Source organism: Maylandia zebra, linkage group LG11, assembly GCF_041146795.1.
Source record: "Maylandia zebra isolate NMK-2024a linkage group LG11, Mzebra_GT3a, whole genome shotgun sequence".
Classification (NCBI taxonomy): domain Eukaryota; kingdom Metazoa; phylum Chordata; class Actinopteri; order Cichliformes; family Cichlidae; genus Maylandia; species Maylandia zebra.
In genome coordinates this window covers 14,161,356-14,181,476 of record NC_135177.1, presented here as the reverse complement: position 1 = coordinate 14,181,476, position 20,121 = coordinate 14,161,356, and the positions used below count along the sequence as shown (strand labels likewise).

The 20,121-nt window shown below is 43.5% G+C and overlaps 2 protein-coding genes and 1 non-coding gene across 6 annotated transcripts; 2 read left to right on the top strand and 1 right to left on the bottom strand.

Annotated features, from left to right (window-relative positions):
* The first annotated feature begins 189 nt into the window (after positions 1-189).
* On the top strand, positions 190-3,873 carry fam83a (family with sequence similarity 83 member A). Of its 3 annotated transcripts, none has more exons than XM_076889820.1 (6): positions 190-637; positions 718-837; positions 1,054-1,112; positions 1,306-1,473; positions 2,084-2,208; positions 2,321-3,873. In XM_076889820.1, the coding sequence occupies exons 1-6, from the start codon at positions 346-348 to the stop codon at positions 3,651-3,653; spliced, it is 2,097 nt and encodes a 698-aa protein (XP_076745935.1). In that variant the 5' UTR covers positions 190-345; the 3' UTR covers positions 3,654-3,873. The 3 variants fall into 3 exon arrangements, with proteins under 3 accessions (XP_076745935.1, XP_076745934.1, XP_076745936.1); XM_076889819.1 differs by having other exon boundaries at positions 994-1,112; XM_076889821.1 differs by having other exon boundaries at positions 994-1,112; positions 2,343-2,451.
* An 81-nt stretch (positions 3,874-3,954) lies between these two features.
* LOC106676230 (fucolectin-5-like) lies at positions 3,955-9,292 on the bottom strand. Of its 2 annotated transcripts, none has more exons than XM_076889822.1 (8): positions 9,158-9,292; positions 9,021-9,044; positions 7,749-8,043; positions 6,269-6,417; positions 5,810-6,091; positions 5,210-5,256; positions 5,038-5,125; positions 3,955-4,559 (listed from the first exon to the last, which is right to left on the bottom strand). In XM_076889822.1, exons 1-7 carry the CDS (start codon positions 9,189-9,191, stop codon positions 5,066-5,068), a joined length of 891 nt encoding a protein of 296 aa, XP_076745937.1. In that variant the 5' UTR covers positions 9,192-9,292; the 3' UTR covers positions 3,955-4,559; positions 5,038-5,065. The 2 variants fall into 2 exon arrangements, with proteins under 2 accessions (XP_076745937.1, XP_076745938.1); XM_076889823.1 differs by having other exon boundaries at positions 3,955-4,529.
* A 3,493-nt stretch (positions 9,293-12,785) lies between these two features.
* Positions 12,786-12,892, top strand: LOC111501436 (U6 spliceosomal RNA). Its single transcript, XR_002721497.1, has one exon. It is a non-coding gene; the product is annotated as a U6 spliceosomal RNA (small nuclear RNA).
* The last annotated feature ends 7,229 nt before the right edge of the window (positions 12,893-20,121 follow it).

Here is a 20,121-nt window from a genome sequence, read left to right as displayed (position 1 = left end):
CACATCTAAAAGCAGAATTTCTTTGAATGATGTCTCAAATTTTACAGGCTAATATTTTTATTCTATCTTTGCATCATTTCCTGTAAATTTCTTTATCTTTACCTTCACAGTTACACACTTGAAGGTCACTGTCTTACACCCACAGTCTGACTGACTCACTTTTCACCTGTCACTTCTCATTATGTTTTAGGAAACCATCTTGCCCTCAGCAGGGGTGGATCTACCTTTCTCTCTTTACCTGTCTGCATGTCTGAATCAGTAGATCTCTCTTAGAGAAACTGATTTCCAGAGCTGTAACGTCAGCATGCTAACTTTTCTCTAACCTGAAAATAAGGCTTTGTATCCATGGATGCCTCCAACAGTGTGTCTGCGCTGTGGTACAGGACGTCCAAGCCGCTGGGGAAGGTAAGGCGACGTCTCCAAGACCTCCGCATCCCTTCCTCCTCCTATAATTTCATATCTAGCAGCTCCACAGTGGACCTGAGCCACAACGAGAGCGCTCGTCTTGCAGCGGACTGTCTGCTCAGCCGGGGCTTGGAGGATTACCACGAGGTGTTGAGAGCAGAGGGAGAAGTGGACTTTCTGTCAGAGCCAGAGAAGAATTACATCCTGAAGAATGGGAGGGATAGTCACACAGGTTAGAAATATTTCCGTGCATCTTTAATGTTCCCATTATCCCAGGTTGAGTTGCTTTAAATGGTTTTCTGTCTCATGCAGATGATCCTAGTGAGCAGCATGATGATGGCAAAGAGTTGGAGAGTTTATCTGCTGGCTCAAACTCTCCCACACAGTGCTCTGAAGTGTCAGCAGACAGTGACTGTACTCTGGCAGAGTCAGGTCAGTGTCAGCTGAAAGGTACTAATGGAGTACTAAATATTTTGTAAAAGTGTTTAAATCCTCTGTAGGTCAGTGCACATTTTGGGGGCAATGTATTTTTGAGCTTTCTGTTGCAATTCACTGCTGTTTATAGTTTTCTTTTGCTCCTTTTCATAGACGTGAAATCGAGCGGTCCTGTGTTGGTTAAACAGATGATTCAAGTTTTCTTCCCCTCAGACTGCAGGGCAGCTGGCATGAAAGACCTGGTTAGGCAGTTCATCAGAAAGGCTAAACTGGTATGCCTGGATGTGTCTGTGTGTTTCTTTGTGTATGTTTGTACATGTAAAAAGGAATATAGCATGCATACCCGCGCATGTAAAATAAAAACCCAGTGCTGGATCTTGTGAGCTGAGGCAGTGTGAGTGATCTCTGTGACTGCAGGTGTTTGGTAAAGTGATTCCTCAGTAACTCACAACCACGTGTCTATAGGCCCTGGCTATAGTGGTGGACAGCTTCAGTGACGTGGAGCTGCTTTGCGATCTTCTGGAGGCGAGCAAGAAGAGAAACGTGTCTGTACATCTGCTGTTGGACCAGCTGAACCTGAACCTGTTTGTTAGCATGTGGCAGGACCTCAAACTCGACAGTAAAAACTTTCCTGTGAGTCCACTCGTCATTCTCTTTCTCACTACCTTCAAATTGCAGCACTCTTCTGAAGAAATCAAGAGTAAAAACGTTAAGTATCCATATACATGCTTTATATCTTGTTCTTTTTTTATCTTGTAACCATGCAACCTTAAATCAAGCCTGCCAGAGAACCACAGTATCTCTGATGCAACAGTACAGCACAAGCAAACACTGTACATGGAAAGCACCTTCACCGAGCTCTATATGATGACCATGCTGTTTTCTTTTTTGTCTGATGTGATGTTTTCTTCTTTCATGAGCCAGCATTTGATCTTTAAGGGACTTTTCCTAAAACACGCTGCTGCCACTGGATCATGTAACAAAAATGGCTGATGCCCATCCCTGTTGTTCTGGGATGGGCATTTTAACTCAGTAATCTGTAGTCTAGGCAGGTACCACAATTATCACTTCCAAATTAGGATTTGTTTTCTTAGCCCTGGAAGTTGCTGCTTAAAAGACTGCTTATGACAATCAGTAAACAAATGATATGTTTGTCAAGATAAACATCTACATCCATCAATGATACAGCAATAAAAATACAAATGATACAGTTTGTGTTAAATAATTGTGTGTGTGTGCACAGAAACTGTCAGTACACAGCGTCTATGGACAGACCTACTGTGCAAAGACAGGCAGGAAGCTGAAAGGTCAGATTGCAGAGAGTTTTATCATCAGTGACTGGACTGAAGTGCTGACTGGTTCATACAGGTATAAACATGTAGGAACATCATCATTATCAACAATTTTTGTATGTATTCTCTTAAATTTTCTGTTGTACAATTAGTAACCGTGTGTGTGTGTGATCGTGTGATCCCTTCAGCTTCTCCTGGTTGTCCTGGCAGGTCCATCGGAGTCTTGCTGTTCTGTTAAAGGGCAGCGCAGTCACATGTTTCCTGCAGGAATTTCACAGGCTGCACTCCAGCTCCAAACCCGTCACCGGCTTTGTCACCTTTATCACTGTGCCCCACACTCTTTGCCGACACGCCACATCACATGCGGCTCTTCATAGCGATACTGGTATCAGTAAGCAGACATCAAACCAGACAGGTCTTCAGTGGGACTGGAATAAAGATGCTGAAAACACTCAGACAAAAGCAGCTGGGACAGTTCTACATAAACCCCAGAGCCCAGCACTGGTGAGCAGCCGGGGGGATAACCAACCTCAGCACAGAGCAGTCACTGGTACACAAATCCAAAGAAAACCTCTGCAGCTGTACCCGAAGCCTTTGATTCAACCAGAAATGGAGCGTGAGGTGCAGAGTAAATCTGTGGAAAAGCCCAAATATACAATGGAATCTGGACACACAAGGCATAATGAAAAAGAGAAGAGCGAATACCAGATTCAGAGCCACCTAAACCTGCCTGATCATACCCACTACATCAGCACTACAGCTGAAAAGAATGCAGCGATTCAAGAGTCAGACCCTCTGCACACTGTGTCCCCGACACACAGACAGCACAGGACTGTACTCTGTGAAACACCTTTGAAGAATTCAAATCTTGATCCTGCAGACGTGGCTACCGAAGGGCTCTTCTTTCAGCAGAGGAACAGAAACACAAACCCTCTGAGGACTGCTGCAGACCTGAACACACAGAGAGGACAGCGGAGCTCCTCACACAGTTTCAAACCCAAACCGGAACTTCAACATGATAATCCCAAACTCCACCCTCCTCCTACAACACAACACAAACAAGCAAACACCACTCATCAGTTTCTTTTTACACCTCTAAGAGGACACACACCTGGTGTGCAAACCAAATTCTCCTTTCTAGAAACCAGGAGGCAGGCTCAGCCACAGAGGTACTACCAGCCCCAGCTCCAACCACAAACTATCAAAGAGCTTCCAGCTTCAACAGGAGCTCATCTTAGGCCTCAGCTTCAGAAAGACCCAAAGCTCTTTCTTCCAGGTACAGCAGCCCAGATTAATCTTCAGTCCCACGCTTTCCAGCAGCCTAATCCCCTTTGGAGGCTAAACTGGAGCCCCCAGAATCATCCTATGGAGCGTCACAGCTCCTTCAGGACCCCCCATAGGATGGGACAGATGGCTGGCTGGGGGCCTTTACAGAGCAGCATGAATACACCACTGAGAAGAAGCAAGAGTATGAACGAGAGACAGACAGCAGGGTTCAGTCTAAACAGAACGTTTAGCTAACTCTATATTGGTCACATTTATCCACCCACAGACACACAGGAGCTGCAGCTATAAAAACAACACAATATCCTCATAAGTTTCACTGAGCTTGGGTGATATTTTAATGTAAACCTCTTGAAATTATACTAGACCAAGAGATGAGCTTATTATTGCTACAAGTCCAGCAGCTGTATCTGCGTATTTTTGTTAAAATAAAATATAACTTCATGACAACGTGTAATCTGTTACATGTCTTTAATCCTGAAAGGTGTGTTAAAGTAGAACATTTGGGGTAATTTTACAGCCGCTACACACACTCACGAAAGTGCTTTCTGTTATTAAACATCTGCTAAGGTTGATGTTGAGTGGAGCGATGTGAGGAGTTAATCTGTTGCCACTAACGTGAAGAGAACAAACAACAAGCCTACACTGTCCTGAGAGATTTTATTATCTGCATAATGCTCAGAACAGCTTGTCTGATACAAACAGCATCTGAAACAGACTTTTTTTTTTATCAGAAATATAGAAATACTGTGTTTAAACTAACAACCACAAGCAACATGTGAAGCAGAACATGAAGCAGTTAAAATAATTCACTTTGTTTCATGGTTTAATGCAAAAAAGAGTCACTGCTGTATAGTTATTGAAATAGTGATGGCTTAGTCACTATGCTCTTTGTCTGAACCATCTTCAGCTGGTTCTTCACTTCCTTCCTGTCTGTGTTCACCTTTGTAAACAGTCAACACTGCAGCATGAGGATATTGTGCCCGTCAGTCTCTAACACGCCTGTCAGTAAGATCTTGTTCCACCAGCGCTGTCTGAAGATGTGCAAAGAGACACTGGTCAGGCTCTCCCCATCCTGGTAGTCCTCCCTCATCTTCTCTGGGATCAGGTCCTCTGACATCACCAAGATCAAAGAGAGAAAAACTGTTGGTTTATAAAAAGGAGCCAATTTAATCCAAACTGTCTGGAATTTAAGCCTTGTGACAAGAGCAACTTTAAATACAAAAAAACCTGAAAAATTACATTTTGTAGGTCTTAAAGGCAAATTAAATGACAAAATAAAGGTGAAAGAAAATTTGTCAAGTTCTTCTTAACTTTCAATAAAAACACAATGTAACACAGTGCTGACTACATCTGTGCACTTTGGCTGTGTGAAATGAAATGACAGAAATGTCCTTTTTAATGAGACAACTTGTTGGGTAGGAAACATGGAAATGAGCAAACTAGGATCAAGACTCGGGGAAATATTCAAACACTGATGCTGCTGATAAAAATGTAAACTGATGGTCATGAATGGACACTTGTTTATCAGCTATAAAAGTACCAGTTAACTAAGCTGGATGTTTTTTCATGAAGTGTTTGATATAAGAGAGCACAGACTAAATTGAATGAGTGACAGTACCTGATAGTTTCCTTGTCTCACAGCCAGCTCACCTCTGAACTTGTAAACTTTCTGCTTCAGTATCCAGAGCAGCACTGTGACAAAACCACTGCAGAGAGAAACAAATTTACTACACAAAGCTGTTAGAGGATGCTGCTCAGTCAGTCACTGCCAGTGAAGTGCATGTCCTTACTTTTGCCATGATCCAGCAGCTACTCAGCTTCCTTAATGAAGGAGTTACTGTGTTCACAAAGTTGGGTCTCCAGATCACCCATCCACCAGGTGGCGTGATGATGTGGTGAGATGAAAAAAAATGAATTGACAAACATTTGTGCTCCATTTGCAGTTTTATTTTTACAACAGGTTCACACATGACAGACATTAATAAATCATGTTTTAAATTAAGGGAAAAGATAACTAATTATTGATTCACATAACCATCATATCAAAATACATGCAGCAGAAGCTTGTCCTAAATGTAACTTCCGACACACAAAGGAGGCAGTGAAGACAGTTAAATAGGCTGTAGAAGATTGTTAAAAATAAACAATAACATCTTTCTGAGTGTTAATAGAAAAGTTCTTCTTAATTTCACCACTGTTTATCTTCCTGCTACACTGAGCCTGAACCCATCACCTTTGATTTATTAGAGGAAAGTTTGCTACAACCCAACAAGCCACTACTGACACCTGTCTAACTGAATAAACAAAACCAACCCATGGATCTTCTTACACTGCACAGATGAAATTATATTTATCATAAACAGACTTCTTGTACCACAAATGGTTCCCACCTTTATTCATGGCAGCGTTCATGCCACAGACTGCTGTTCTTGTCTCATTTGGAGCCCACTGATCAAAAAATACACACTGATCGTTGACCCAGATCCAGAAGTCGAAGCCACAGATGTATTGAAGACCCAGCCAGACAAAGGGAGTGTCAGCCTTCTGAGCCTCCAACCCAACCCAGACCTGGGTCTCGTTATCAAGGATGGAAACCAGATGCATGTGTTCCTGTCTGCAGTGGTACCGGGCGTCTGCCCATGTCTTGTTCTCTTTAATCAGTTTAAAGGGCTCTAAAAGGAAAAACATCAAGAAAATGAAACTTAGAAGCATCAAACCAAACAGTGTTTCTGAGTGTCTAACATGCTGCGTTGATTCAAGCACATAATTCTTACTGTCAACATTTACACAGTTATATTGACTCTACTGACTGACCAGTTAACTTAGTGGGTAAGAATGTTTTATTGTACCTTTTTTTCTGCCTTTCATCGTCACCTCACACAGAATTAAAAACCCAGATGTGTTTTTGTACACAGTTACATAACGCCCCCACTTTGTTCCATTTTCACAGTTAAATGTTTTAGTTTCTCCTCTAGTAGTTGTGTTGATTGTTGCACACCTGTAAACAAAGACAAAAGGTTGGACAGATGTACAGAAAGAGTTTCTGGCTCTGTTTGATTAAATCATGCTGTAAACAGTGGAGACAGTCGAACAGCTGGATAATAAATGTGAGCTGCTGTCTGAGAACATTTTAGAAAGAAGGAAAACACCTACAAATAAACAACAAAGGAAAATGAGAATAAATAAAGATTTTTATATTCTTCACATATACTTGATTATTACTCCAAACCACATCACACCATATTAGACCTCCTATTTCATCTGATAGAACTGATACAGGGTTCTCTGTGTTTGTCATGGTCGGCTGTGTGGCAGGCAGGCAGGAGTGGTGGACCCAAAATGCAGGATTCTCAGGACACGAGGTTTAAACAGAAAATGCAGCTTTATTGCTGGAGCAGAACATCAAGATAAAATAAAACTCACAAAAGCAAACAAAACTCTAAACAGAGATGCAGGAGGACTGGAAATCCTAAACACGCAGCAAGTGAGGGTGAACAGACGTTAACGACGCAACGCTGACACAAAGACACACTGGGCTTAAATACACTGAGGGAGTCATCAAGGAGTTAGAGACAGAAGGGGGACACAGCTGGGAGAAATAAGACCTAACGAGACAGGGGAGAGGTAAAACTGAACACACTGACATGAGACATGAACTTTCAGAATAAAACAGGAAACTTAACAGACACAGAGAACCAGACAGGACACTGAACTTGACAGGCAGACTCATGAGCAGACACAATAACACCATGGACAGACAGAGGGAACACAGAGAAGTGGGAGCAGGCAGGCAAGGAACAGAAACCTAACAAATGGCAAAAATCACAACAGAATACACATTTGGAATGAACAAAAGCATAAGGAAACACAAAACACTGAGTCCTCAGACTCAGGACCATGACAGTGTTACTGTATTTAAAGACATTTAAGTGTTTGGTTGAATTTTATGTTTGACAACATTTTTCTCTATTCAGTTCTCATTTTCTCACTTTAATGTGATAGAAAATGTTGAAAATATTTTCCTCATTTGCTTTTGTTTTGCTTGTTTGCAGGTGTTTTCTAACTTGTACATCATCAGCCTCTCAGTATATCAGCTGTGACATCTATCATTTACATTCAATCAGCAAAATCAAACCACAGAGGTTTCTCTACAGTCACTGTGACATACAAATTTCACTACAAGCATAATAATCAAAGTGTTTTAGAACCAGAAAAAACTCCAATATTTTGTTCTTGGTTATTAAAATCCTTGAAATTATTCATGGACACCATCTAAAAATATTGGACTGACTGAGAACAGAATGATTCAAAGTAAGATGAAGGTATTACTCAGTGGTGTCAGCAGGATTTCTCTCAGATGAGTTCCCGATGAGGATGTGAGCGCCTCTTAGATCAACATTGTCTTGATTTGTGTTGTAAATTGTGATGCAGGAAATTTCCCATAGACCCAATAAGTCAACTGTCCACCAGGAGTTGGTCTCTTGTGCAGTGTGAGCAGATATCAAGATATTCCCATCAAAAGCTCTGTCAGCAGTGTAATGAACACCACGCTGATCTGTGTAGACTGAAGACTGAAATGCCACTTTGTCATCCAGTTTGATAGTTTCCCAGCCTGGACTACATCCTGATGATGTAACAGAAAGTAAAGTTAAAAAATTAAAAAAAGCAATGTCAGTGGTAATAATACTTCAGAAATGGGCAATAGAAAACGGTCAGTGACTATGCAATCCCCAAAATTTGCTAGCATGATGTCAAGGCAGAATGGGTACGAGCAACTTCTTTTTTTGCCATGCCATGATGCCGCCTTGACCATATCAAAAACCACTACTGCACACACACACACACACACACACACACACACACACACACACACACACACACACGCATGCAGATTATTCCCAAGCAGCATCACTACATTACATTGCAGTTAATGTTGAATAGTTATGCCGTTAGCCAGTGTTGGGGAGTAATGGAATACATGTACCGCCGTTACGTATTTAAAATACAAAATATTATCTACTGTACACTGTGTTCGTGTTTTCCTCCGAAACAATAAGTTCCTTTGGAGCAGCCTTTTAACACCTCTCTCTGTCTCAAACTTGACCCAGACAACAAAGTAAAGCTATTTTTCGGCTACAAGCCCGACACGGAACCCAATGTATTAGCCAGATGTCCCTTTACTACGGTTCAGAACCTTCCCAACACTGTCTTTAGCAAATAAAAATTCATCAGAATTAATGAAATTTTATAATTTGACTCTAAAAACATCCCGAAGGATGACCCAGTTTAATATAATCCACTCACACCCACACACCAATGACTGCATGTTTATAATCACAGGGATCATGTATCCTAATAACAGAATTCAATATAAATTTACATTTATAACATATTTATACAGATATTTGTAATATTGCTTTGGTCCAACAGAAAATCCCCACATGAAACATTTTCCCACAGATGCGACGTCTACTGTGATGCATAAATAAATGAATTGAGAAATAGGATATTATTTCCTTTACAAATAAGTATATTCACAACAGAAGCACCATCATACTTTTCGATATAACCTGAAGAAACTGATTAGAAATGCACTCTTACCTGGATCCTGTTGAGTTGATCTTTCTGTGAAGTTTCAGAGAACGATGTAAGAATGAGTGAATTACTACTTTTCCATTCTTTATAACGATCATTGAAACATCACTGTGCCAGGCAGGAACATCAAATGATCCACTTACCAATCAAAGTGATGAACAACAGACTCCACAGCATCTTTACTTTAGACTCTTTGCACAAATGTGTCCTCTAATAAGAGAAAGAAAAGACTTCTACCCTCACTCTGGAGTTTTCTGTAGACACACTGATGTTGATATGATCCCCTCTCTGAGTCAGAGCTGGATTTGTATTTCTGTCACTCCCCTCATAGCTGCCAACATGAAAATATTCATTTCTCCTGTTTAGACTCAGAGTGAGGCTGTTATGTTCAGTAGGCAAAGCATTCCCAGACTTTTACATCTGATTTGCAGATGTGAACATAGCGTGATTGTTATGATCACCATGTTCATCCTAGATTGTACGTCCATCCAAGTAGCAGCACAAATGTAACATGTAACTTTCTAAATACAGAAAGTTACATGTTTTTGAAACTAGACGCTAAGTGGGAGATGAAGAACAAGAAAATGTTTATTGCTAAAGCAAAACTTGTCACAGACCACCAGGGGGCTCCACTTACACCCAGCAACAAGGGTAATGTTTTTGGGTTTTTGCCACCTTGTGAGTTGAGTTGTGTGAAGCCCAGATTAAAGTTGGAGTAACATATTAAACCCGATTCTTTTATCCCCTGAACTGAACAGAGAAAACCCGACTCAGTGTGGTCAAAAATAATTATTATTTTTATTCAAGAATTATTTCCGGAAAGGGATGTGCTCAGGCAAAATTCTGAGCAAATCTAAAGCATTACAAGCCAAATGCATATAATATAGTTCTGTCATACGTCACACACAGTTTCGATCAAAACAACTCTGCAGTACCCTCTGCCTAGTTTCACTTCCTGTCTACCTGTTCTTTTGCAACGGTGCACAAAGCGTGCAGAGTTTCCTGTCTTACACAGTACTCTGTGACCTTTAGCTCACATTATAACTCAGTGACGTTTTTCTACACTGGCCTCTATAAAACAATATAAACAAAAAATAAGCACTAAGAATATATATTTATTCTGTAACAAACACTATGGCATAATTTTTGTGCCTCTATTCTGAGCGCACTTAAAAATAATAAAAAAAAACACTAATTAAAAATTGCAAGTGCAAATGTTGCATTTTGAGGAGAAAATTATTTTGAGCAAAGAGAAGTTTAATTTGAGCGAACAAAATTCCCTTCAACAAAATTCAATTCATTAATGAATGCTGTTGGTCCTCTTTCAATATTTGTGAAATCGTCTATCAGGAACCTTGGGGTAACCTTTGATTCTGCTCTTACCCTGGATGTCAACGTTAAATCTCTGGTTCGGTCCTGCTTCTATCATTTAAGAAACATTTCTAAATTGAGCCCTATAGTATCTCATACTGAACTGGAGATTGTTATTCATGCATTCATTTCATCACAATTAAACTACAGTAATTCACTGTTTACATGTCTAAACAAAAACTCCCTGGAGCGTCTGCAGATTGTCCAAAATGCTGCAGCAAGGCTTCTGACAAAAACATCTAAGTACTCTCATGTAACACTGTTGCTTATACAGTTGCACTGCCTCCCCGTTGAATTCAGAGTCCACTGCCAAAGCCTGTCTTAGGGGTAGTATTGTATCATACACCACAGCGCAAAAAAAAGGCATCAATGAAAGAACAACTCGATCTAGAACACACAATACAAAAACTGGAAGTACAGTTTATTTTATTTTATTTTATTTTATTTTTTTTGTGTCCCATTTGGATCTTTAGCCATCAGAATTGTTGTCTTAAGGCCAAGAAAGATGCCAAGCGGATTTATTTTACCAAGTGGATCATCATGGCCTTGCCATATTGGTCCATTTGATTGACCTTTATTATAATTATGAATTTATTTTATTTTCAGTTGCTACAAACGGGACAGACATGACTGGGGGATAGGACAGGGAGAAAGAATGAAAGAAAGAGAGGGAGAGAAAGAAAACCAAAGGGGAGAAGAGATGGTGAGAAAGGGGGGAAGAAAGAAAAAACAAACAAACAAAACACCTGGATCACCTGTATGGAGAAAAAAAAACAGAAGAGAAAGCAAACAACAAAGAGCAACATGATAAAAAAAAAACAGCACCATCACAATAAACTAGCTAGCAGTAGATAACAGTAGATACTAAATATTAAACGGTATTGTGCAGCACGCAAGATAGACAGCGCACAATGTGCTTTGAAGCAGCAGCCAAGAAAGGTGTAGTCCGCGTCTGTGAATACCCGTGTGTACACCTGTGTGCATACCTGTGTGGATCAACATGCTTGTATTCCAAAGGTTTCTCCATGTAATGATCTGCTAGGGAGTGTGGGGAGCCACAGCCCCGTCTTCCAGGGTATGAAGCAGGTATGGAGGAGATCCAGGCCCCAGATATCCAGAGGCCCTCCTGGGAAGAGCTGAGTAGAGCCCCAAACGAGAGGTCACCCCGCAGCTACGGAGCAGAGGCCAGAGGGGGTTGCAGTGGCGTGCCCGCGGGCTCTGCCGGCAACCAGCTGTGCCAGAGAGGACCGAGCTTCAGGCCCAGAGGCCAGAGGCCTGAGGGCATCCCGCCCCCCGGAAGGAGCCCAGCCGGGCCACAGGTGCCCGGCCCCGCCAATCAGCCACCAGGAGTGAGCCGGTACATACATGAGCGCCCAGACGACAAGGACCACCAACACACCAACGTCTGAGGGCATCAGCCACCGGCAGGGAGTGTGGTGAGGAGAGATAGGCCTCCGTACTTTAGAAGGCCTGAGATGTACCCAGAGAGGTTGAGTCTAAGACCCAACCTGACATATAGACACAGACGAACAGGCACACGCGGACACAGACGTGCATTCCCACCCCATATGCACAACCAAATACTCGGCACTCACCCAACGTGTAGACAGACACAAATAGACACTGCACAGACAGTCGCACTCCCCAAACATACTCTATATCTACTATAGTAGATAGCAGTATAGCTACTGCTACTACTGCACATTCACCCAATGTATATACTGCATATATATATATAATGTTTTTCCTCTACACCCCCCCCCCCAATTTTTTTGCACATGTCGAGGAGCGTGTCAGGCTACATTTCACTGTGTGTTATACTTGTATAACTATGCATGTGACAAATAAAGAACCTTGACCTTGACCTTGATATCCCAGGTCCAGGTACCCCCGCTCCCAGAGGGGCAAGCCGCACCTAGACCCAGGAGATGTAACCCTTCTCTCTGGGGTGGAGGCAAGCGGACCACCTTATCTGCAGTAGCAGGGAGGCCCCGCATTCCAGACCCCAGTCTGACGGCCAGCACCTCCTCCCAGCCCCCCAGCCCTGACGGCTAACAGAACCGGGGTGAGTGAAGACCTCAAACCTCCCTACGCCCGCTCATATGTAGTGTTGCTGTGTGCTGTTCTAAAGTGCATTTAAAACTCAGGAGAGTATGGTACTTGCTTCCTCTCAGAGAGCAGCACGGCTCCTCCCAAAAACCCTTAGTGTCTAAATGCATTTAAAATTGAGGGTAGGGCACCAGCGCCAGAGGTGGGTTGGAGTACACCGACCATCCTCTGGATGCTGTAAAACGTGCCCACCCCCAAGGCCCTATATTTATGTGTTATGTGAGAGTGTGAGTAATTTTGATGTCTAGGCTGCAGAATAAAATTGAGGCACAGGCGGCCAGAAGGGGACGCGCTTGCTTCGGCAAGCACGTACGCTAAATTGGATACGATACAGAGAAGATTAGCATGGCCCCTGCGCAAGGATGACACGCAAATTCGTAGAGCGGGAATAGGGAGGCAGCTGAGGATGGGGAGGGAAGAAAGGGAGGGGCAAGCGGCCCCTCCCTGGGGACAGCTCCCCCGCTGGAAGTACAGTTTAAAGTCACTAGGTCCAAAACTATATTGAACTTAGAAGCAGCCTGCTCAGTTTTAAACCAATTCTTGTCGTTTAGTGGGCGACGAGCGGCGGTGGTCGTCGGCCGCGCAACCAGTACGCTGCTGTAGGTGCCGCAGGTTCTCCTGCTTGACCAACGATTATCTTCCACGCTTTTCGATCTAAGGCGATGGTTCTTGCCTGCTCGAGGTCAAGTTGAAGGGCCTTGAAATCATCCTGGATTTGTTTCATCCATGTCTTTTTTGGTGCATTTCGATGCACCCTCCAATCGGTGGGGCAGGTCAACCAGAGTAGTCAAGTCAAGTTTATTTATAAAGCACATTTAAAAACAACCAAGACTGACCAAAGTGCTGTACAATAAAATACAAATATAAAATACAATAAAACACAAGTACATAAAACACCTCACTGATAAAACAATAAGTTAATACAGTAAGTTAAACCTTGCTAAAAGCCAATGAGAAGAGGTGAGTTTTAAGAGCAGTTTTAAAAGTTCCTAGGCTTGTGGAGAATCTGATGTGAGGAGGTAAACTGTTCCACAGTCTGGGTGCAGCCACAGCAAAAGCCCTCTCTCCCCTAGTCTTTAATCTGTACCTGGGAACATCTAAAAGCATCAGGTCTGCTGACCTCAAAGATCTCCTGGGGCAGTAAATGCAAAGAAGCTTTGCCAGGTAAGGAGGTGCAGTACCGTTAAGAACCTTAAAAACCAGCAGTAAAATTTTAAAATCAATTCTAAAAGCAACTGGGAGCCAGTGGAGAGAGCAGAGGACCAGAGTGATGTGGTCTCTCTTTTTGGAACCGGTCAGCATGCGAGCAGCAGCGTTCTGCACCAGTTGGAGGCGATGCAGACAGAAACGATCTAAACCAGCATAAAGGGAGTTACAGTAGTCCAGCCGTGATGTAATAAAAGCATGGACCACCCTTTCTAGATCGTTCCTGCACAGGTAGGACTTGACTTTAGCTAAAATCCGTAGATGATAAAAGGATCCCTTGACTACGGAGCTGATTTGTTTATCAAATTTAAAAGCACTGTCAAAAGTAACACCGAGGCTCTTAATGGAGGAAGTACATTTGGAAGTTAGGGGTCCCATAAAATCAAAGAGTAGGCCATGGGGGTAGTGGCTCTGGTCCATTCGACAAATGTGGCCAAACCAACGGAGTCGGCGGCGCTGGATTAGGTCGCCGATCGTCGGTTGGCTGCCGCAGCTGGTGAGGATGGTGTCATTCGAATGACGGTCGCGAAGGGAAACGCCGAGAACGCATCTAAGGCAACGCATTTGGAAAACTTCGAGCTTGCTCAGGTCGTGTTTGAGCATTGTCCACGTCTCCGCGCCGTAAAGAAGAGTGGGCAGGATCAGGGTTTGGTAAAGGCGGATCTTTGTCGCCAATGAGATGTTGTTCTTCTTCCAAACGCACCAGTGCAGGGAAGCGAACGCTGCGCTGCCTGCCCAATTCTGGAGCGTATCTCCACTGATGATGTCACTTTCTTCTCCTCGACGAGGGACCCCAGATATTTAAATTATTGAACTTGTTTGATCTGCACACCGTTGAGGTGGACGATCGCTGGTGAGCCGTCAGTGGTCAGGACTTTGGTCTCGTTGAGATTCTATTGGTTTCGAGCCAAGTTTCCCCACAAATGATCCACTTACGAATCAAAGTGATGAACAACAGACTCCACAGCATCTTTACTTTAGACTCTTTGCACAAATGTGTCCTCTAATAAGAGAAAGAAAAGACTTCTACCCTCACTCTGGAGTTTTCTGTAGACACACTGATGTTGATATAGAATAGAATAGAATAGAATAGAATAGAATAGAATAGAATAGAATAGCCTTTATTGTCATTGTACAGAGTACAACGAAATTGGAGTGCCACTCCCTTGGTGCAAGTTTCAATAATGAATATAAATGTAAAATATAAAAAGTACAAAAAAACAATCGTAAGTACTCAAACAATAGTATGTACAATATATACAGGATAGCAGCGTTAATATAATGACAGTATGAATAGCAGCATAATATAATGACAATGACGGTATGGAATAGGTTCAATTGTTTTTGTGCTTATTTACTATGGTGATAGCTCTGGGAAAGAAGCTATCCCTGAATCTGTTTGTCCTGATTTTATGTGACCTGTACCGTCGGCCTGACGGTAATAGTTCAAACAGTTGGTTGCTGGGGTGAGAGTGATCCTTGATGATATTGCCAGCTCTGCTGAGGTACCGAGAGTTTGCAGTGACCTCCAGGCTGGGCAGAGAGCAGCCAGTGATCGTTAGGATGCTCTCTATGGTGGCTCTGTAAAATGTCACCAGCAGCCTCTCCTCCAGGTTGTTCCTCCTGAGCACTCTCAGAAAGTGGAGACGCTGCTGGGCCTTTTTAACCACCGCCGTGGTATTTGCAGTCCAGGAGAGGTCATCAGATATCTGCACGCCCAGAAACCTCATGGAGCGTACCCTCTCCACACAGTTCCCGTGAATGTAAAGTGGGGCCGGGTCTGCTCTGCCCTTCCTGAAGTCCAAGATAAGTTCTTTAGTTTTCGTGGTGTTCAGTTGGAGGTTGTTAACTGAACACCACTCAGTCAGTCTGTTGACCTCATCTCTGTAGTCCGACTCATCCCCCCTTGAGATGAGTCCAACCACTGTGGTGTCATCCGCGAACTTTATGATGGTGTTTGAGAGATGGGTAGGGGAGCAGTCGGATGTGTAGAGCGTAAACAGGAGGGGACTCAAAACACATCCTTGTGGAGACCCGGTGCTGAGTGTGATGGTGCTGGACCGGTGGGGGCCGAGTCTGACAGACTGTGGTCTATTTGTCAGGAAGTCCTTGATCCAGAGGCAGATGGGGGTGGAGAGTCCCAGGTGAGACAGTTTCTGGACCAGGATCTCCGGGATGATATGATTGAATGCTGAGCTGAAGTCCAGAAAGAGCATTCTCACATAGCTTCCTCGGTGCTCCAGGTGACTCAGCGCAGTGTGGAGCGCTATGGTGATAGCGTCCTCGGTGGAACGATTTGTCCTGTAGGCAAATTGGTGGGGGTCCAGAGTGGGAGGCAGACTGGCCCTGATGTGCTGACAGACCAGTCTCTCAAAGCACTTCATCACTACAGGCGTAAGTGCAACAGGCCTGTAGTCATTTGGGCTGGCCACGGCTGTCTTCTTGGCGATGGGGATGATGATGGAGGTTTTGAGGCAGGGCGGGACGGTGTTTGATGACAAGGAAAGGTTGAAGATTTTAGTGAAGACTCCGGTCAGTTCGTCAGCACATGCTCTGAGAACCTTTCCATGTATTCCATCAGGACCTGCCGCCTTCCTGGGATTCACTGACCTTAGAACACACCTCACTTGATGCTCCCTGAGTGTTAGTGTGCCAGTGCTGGGGGCGGGTGGAAGTGGTGTGGCAGCTGAGGGCCTGGTCATCTCAAAGCGGGCAAAGAAACAGTTTAGATCCTCAGCCAGTGAGGCATCAGTCCTAGATGTTGCCTGGTTATTGCTTCTGTAGTTGGTAATGTGATTGATCCCCTGCCACATTTTTCTGGGGTCGTTGTCAGCAAAGTGATCTTCAATCCTCCTCCTATAGGCAGCCTTAGCTTTCCTGATGCCTCTACTCAGGTCTGCCCTGGCCGCCCTATACGCAGCCCTGTCCCCTGACTTGAAGGCAGTGTTGCGGCTTTTTAGGAGGGATTGCACTTCGCTATTCATCCAGGGTTTTTGATTTGGAAACACCCTGACCCTTTTGTTGACGGTGACATTGTCAACACAGTTCCTGATGTACGAGAGTACAGTGTCCGTGTACTCCTGGAGGTTGTGGCTGGAGAATAAATCCCCTCTCTGAGTCAGAGCTGGATTTGTATTTCTGTCACTTCCCTCATAGCTGCCAACATGAAAATATTCATTTCTCCTGTTTACACTCAGAGTGAGGCTGTTATGTTCAGTAGGCAAAGCATTCCCAGACTTTTACATCTCATTTGCAGACGTGAACATACCACGATTGTTATAATCACCATGTTCAACTTACATTGTGCGTGCATCCAAGTAGCAGCACAAGCAAATACCTCAGTATACCGGGAAATTTACTTCACCAGTGGAGGCTGTGTGAATAAGATATATTCAGTGACATTTGGTCTACTTTAAAGAAAAAGAGCCACTATTAACAATCAGTCATTCATTAATAAGCTGCCGGGGAAAAAACCTTCACAAGTCCATCATTGTGTCTACTTTCTGCTCTGCATTTAGTCGGGACTTCATGTTTCATGCAGAATTATTTAGAGCAAAGCGCTTCTCACACTGCGAGTATTTGTGTGTGCATGAGGGTGGGAATGCATGTTTGTGTCTGTGTGTGCCTGTATCTCTGTCTATGTCTGTCAGTCCCCCCCCCCCCCCCAGGTGTGGGGGCCAATCTCCCCGACCACACTGGATGGAAGGTGGCGGGCCCTCAGACCTCGGGTGGCTGAACCCAGGCCACAAACACGCTCATGCACACAGATACACACTATATCTCTATCTAGGTAGCTCTAACTAAAGACCTACCTAGATTACTTAAATTACACAATTGAAAGCATATGTGTTGTGATGCCTCAAAGGCATTTATGTTATTTATCTTTAATGTTTGCTTTAAAATAATTCTTTTGTATGTATTTAAGTTAAAAAGAACAGTAAAAAGAGTTAAAAATGTTAAGAAGCTTTAATTTTGAAGGTGAACTTGCTAATAACCTCACTTCCTGGTGGGTTACCTGTATTGCTTCATTTCCTGTTTAATTCCTCTTCCTGGTTGCTCTAAGAGGGAGAGGGACATGCGGTCTTGCTCTGAGGCTTATCCACAGCCATCCACTTGGGAACATTGTTCAGGCAACGCCGTAAATGTATATATTTAATGATGAAGGTGTTAAAAAGGCATAAATAGCGGTATTTGTTAAAAATTATATTTTGTTTGTGATTCATGGAGGTTGATTTGTACATGTTAAAAAAGGCAGTTTTGATGATCATTACTGTTGCTAAAGCTAACACGAAGGTGTAAGGTCACATTTTGAGTTATTTCGTGATGCAATATTTATGTAAACGATCATTTTTTCTATTCTGTATTTCTTTTCAACTACAGTTTTCACCGCTTGTCAAATCAAGATTCTGAGTAAAAAGTCAACTCTACTCGGACTCGTGTATTCATTGACAGAGGTTTAGCTTGGTGTTTGATCAGAGTTGCTACACTCTGCAACAGAACACTACAGTGAAAAGGCGGCACTCGATGGTCCCACGTGTTCGTGATGGCAGCAAGCAACAAGTCATCAGTATCAAATACCAGGAGCAACGTGACATCAGCATCATCTGTAAGTGCGGCTCGCGCCAGAGCTAAAGCAGAAGCTGAAGCAGAAGGTACGAGCATCATATGCTAGCCAGGAGGCTAAATTAAAATTGGAAAAGGCTGCTAGAGAAGCAGAAAGGAAAACTCGAGAAGCTCAAAATCAGTTGGAAGCCGCTAGAATTGATACAGAGCTGGAAGTGCTAACATTAAATCGTGAAGCAGACGCAGCCATCGCTGAAGCACAGGTGTTAGAAGATGTAGCAGAAATGCATGGAAATGTAGAAAATGTGAAATCTGAGTCAGAAGACAGGCTTAGATTGCAACGTACTAGTGAATATGTTGCTCTCAAATGATCAGAATCAGTCTACCTTCGCACCAGTATCTGTCCCACCTGTTAAATCTGTAGACCGTGCAGAATCACAAGACAGTTTCAGAACATGGCATCCACCTGTAAGCTTAGCGGAATTCCAACATAGCAATAGCAAGCCCAAGCCTGAAGTGGATAATGGGACGCATCCACCCACAACAAACCTGTCTAAACTGACTAGAGCTGAATTGAAGACCGACGTCGAAAGAGCAAACCCTCGCACGTATATAGGTGCTCAATCACAAACACCCCGGCATATGCTTCCAATGAGCGTGTCACAACCACCAGACCCTCTGGCACAATATTTGGCGCGACGTGATCTCGTTACGTCAGGACTGTACCAATTTGATGATAAGCCAGAGAATTTCCGTGCATGGCGGTCCTCATTCACTAACGCTGTGGCTGAGGTTCAACTTACAGAAACACAAGAATTAGACCTCATGACCAAATGGTTAGGAAAAGAGTCTGGACAGCAAATAAGATGCATACGCTCAGTGCATGTGAATAATGCTGGTTTGGCTCTGCGCAAGGCATGGGAGAGGCTGAATGACTGCTATGGTGCCCCTGAAATGATCGAGCAGTCACTGTTTCAGAGACTTGACAGTTTTCCAAAAATTGCAGCCAAAGATCACATCAGATTACGTGAACTTGGGGATTTGCTTATGGAGATACAAGGCGCCAAGGAGGATGGATACCTCACTGGGCTGTCATATCTAGACACTTCCAGAGGTATTGGACCTATAGTAGACAAGCTCCCATATGGGCTCCAGGAGAAGTGGGTGTCATCTGGGTCGTGGTACAAAGAAGAGAATAACGGCTGCTTCCCTCCCTTTAGTTACTTTTGTAACTTTGTCTGTCATGAGGCAAAGAAGCGAAATTACCCCAGCTTTATTTGTCAAAGCAACGGCGCAAACCCCACAAAATCAGAAAGATTACCTATGAAGAGCTTTAACACCAACAAGTCTATCGCAGTTCACAAAACAGATGTCTCTACAATCAACAGCGACCCTAACAAGAACTGCCCATTGCACAATAAACCTCACCCACTTAAAAAATGCAGGACATTCAGAAACAAGTCCATGGATGACAGGAAGGCCTTTCTAAAACAGAAAGGAATATGCTTCAAGTGTTGTTCTTCAACTTCACATGTTGCCAAAGACTGCAAATCTTCCGTGACATGCTTAGAGTGTGAAAGCATCTATCATGATGCAGCCATGCACCCTGGCCCACAACCTCAACTCACCAAGGCTCCTCCACCACCACAAGAGAACGGCGGGGAGGGAGAAGATGACTCTAATGTAACTGATGTTAGAACCAGCTGCACAGAGGTTTGTGGCCCCGGCCAGTGGGGTCGTTCTTGCTCTAAGATCTGCCTTGCAAAGGTCTACCCCAAACATTCAAAACACAAAGCCATTAAAGCTTATGTAATTCTGGACGACCAGAGCAATCGCTCATTAGCCAGGCCAGAGTTCT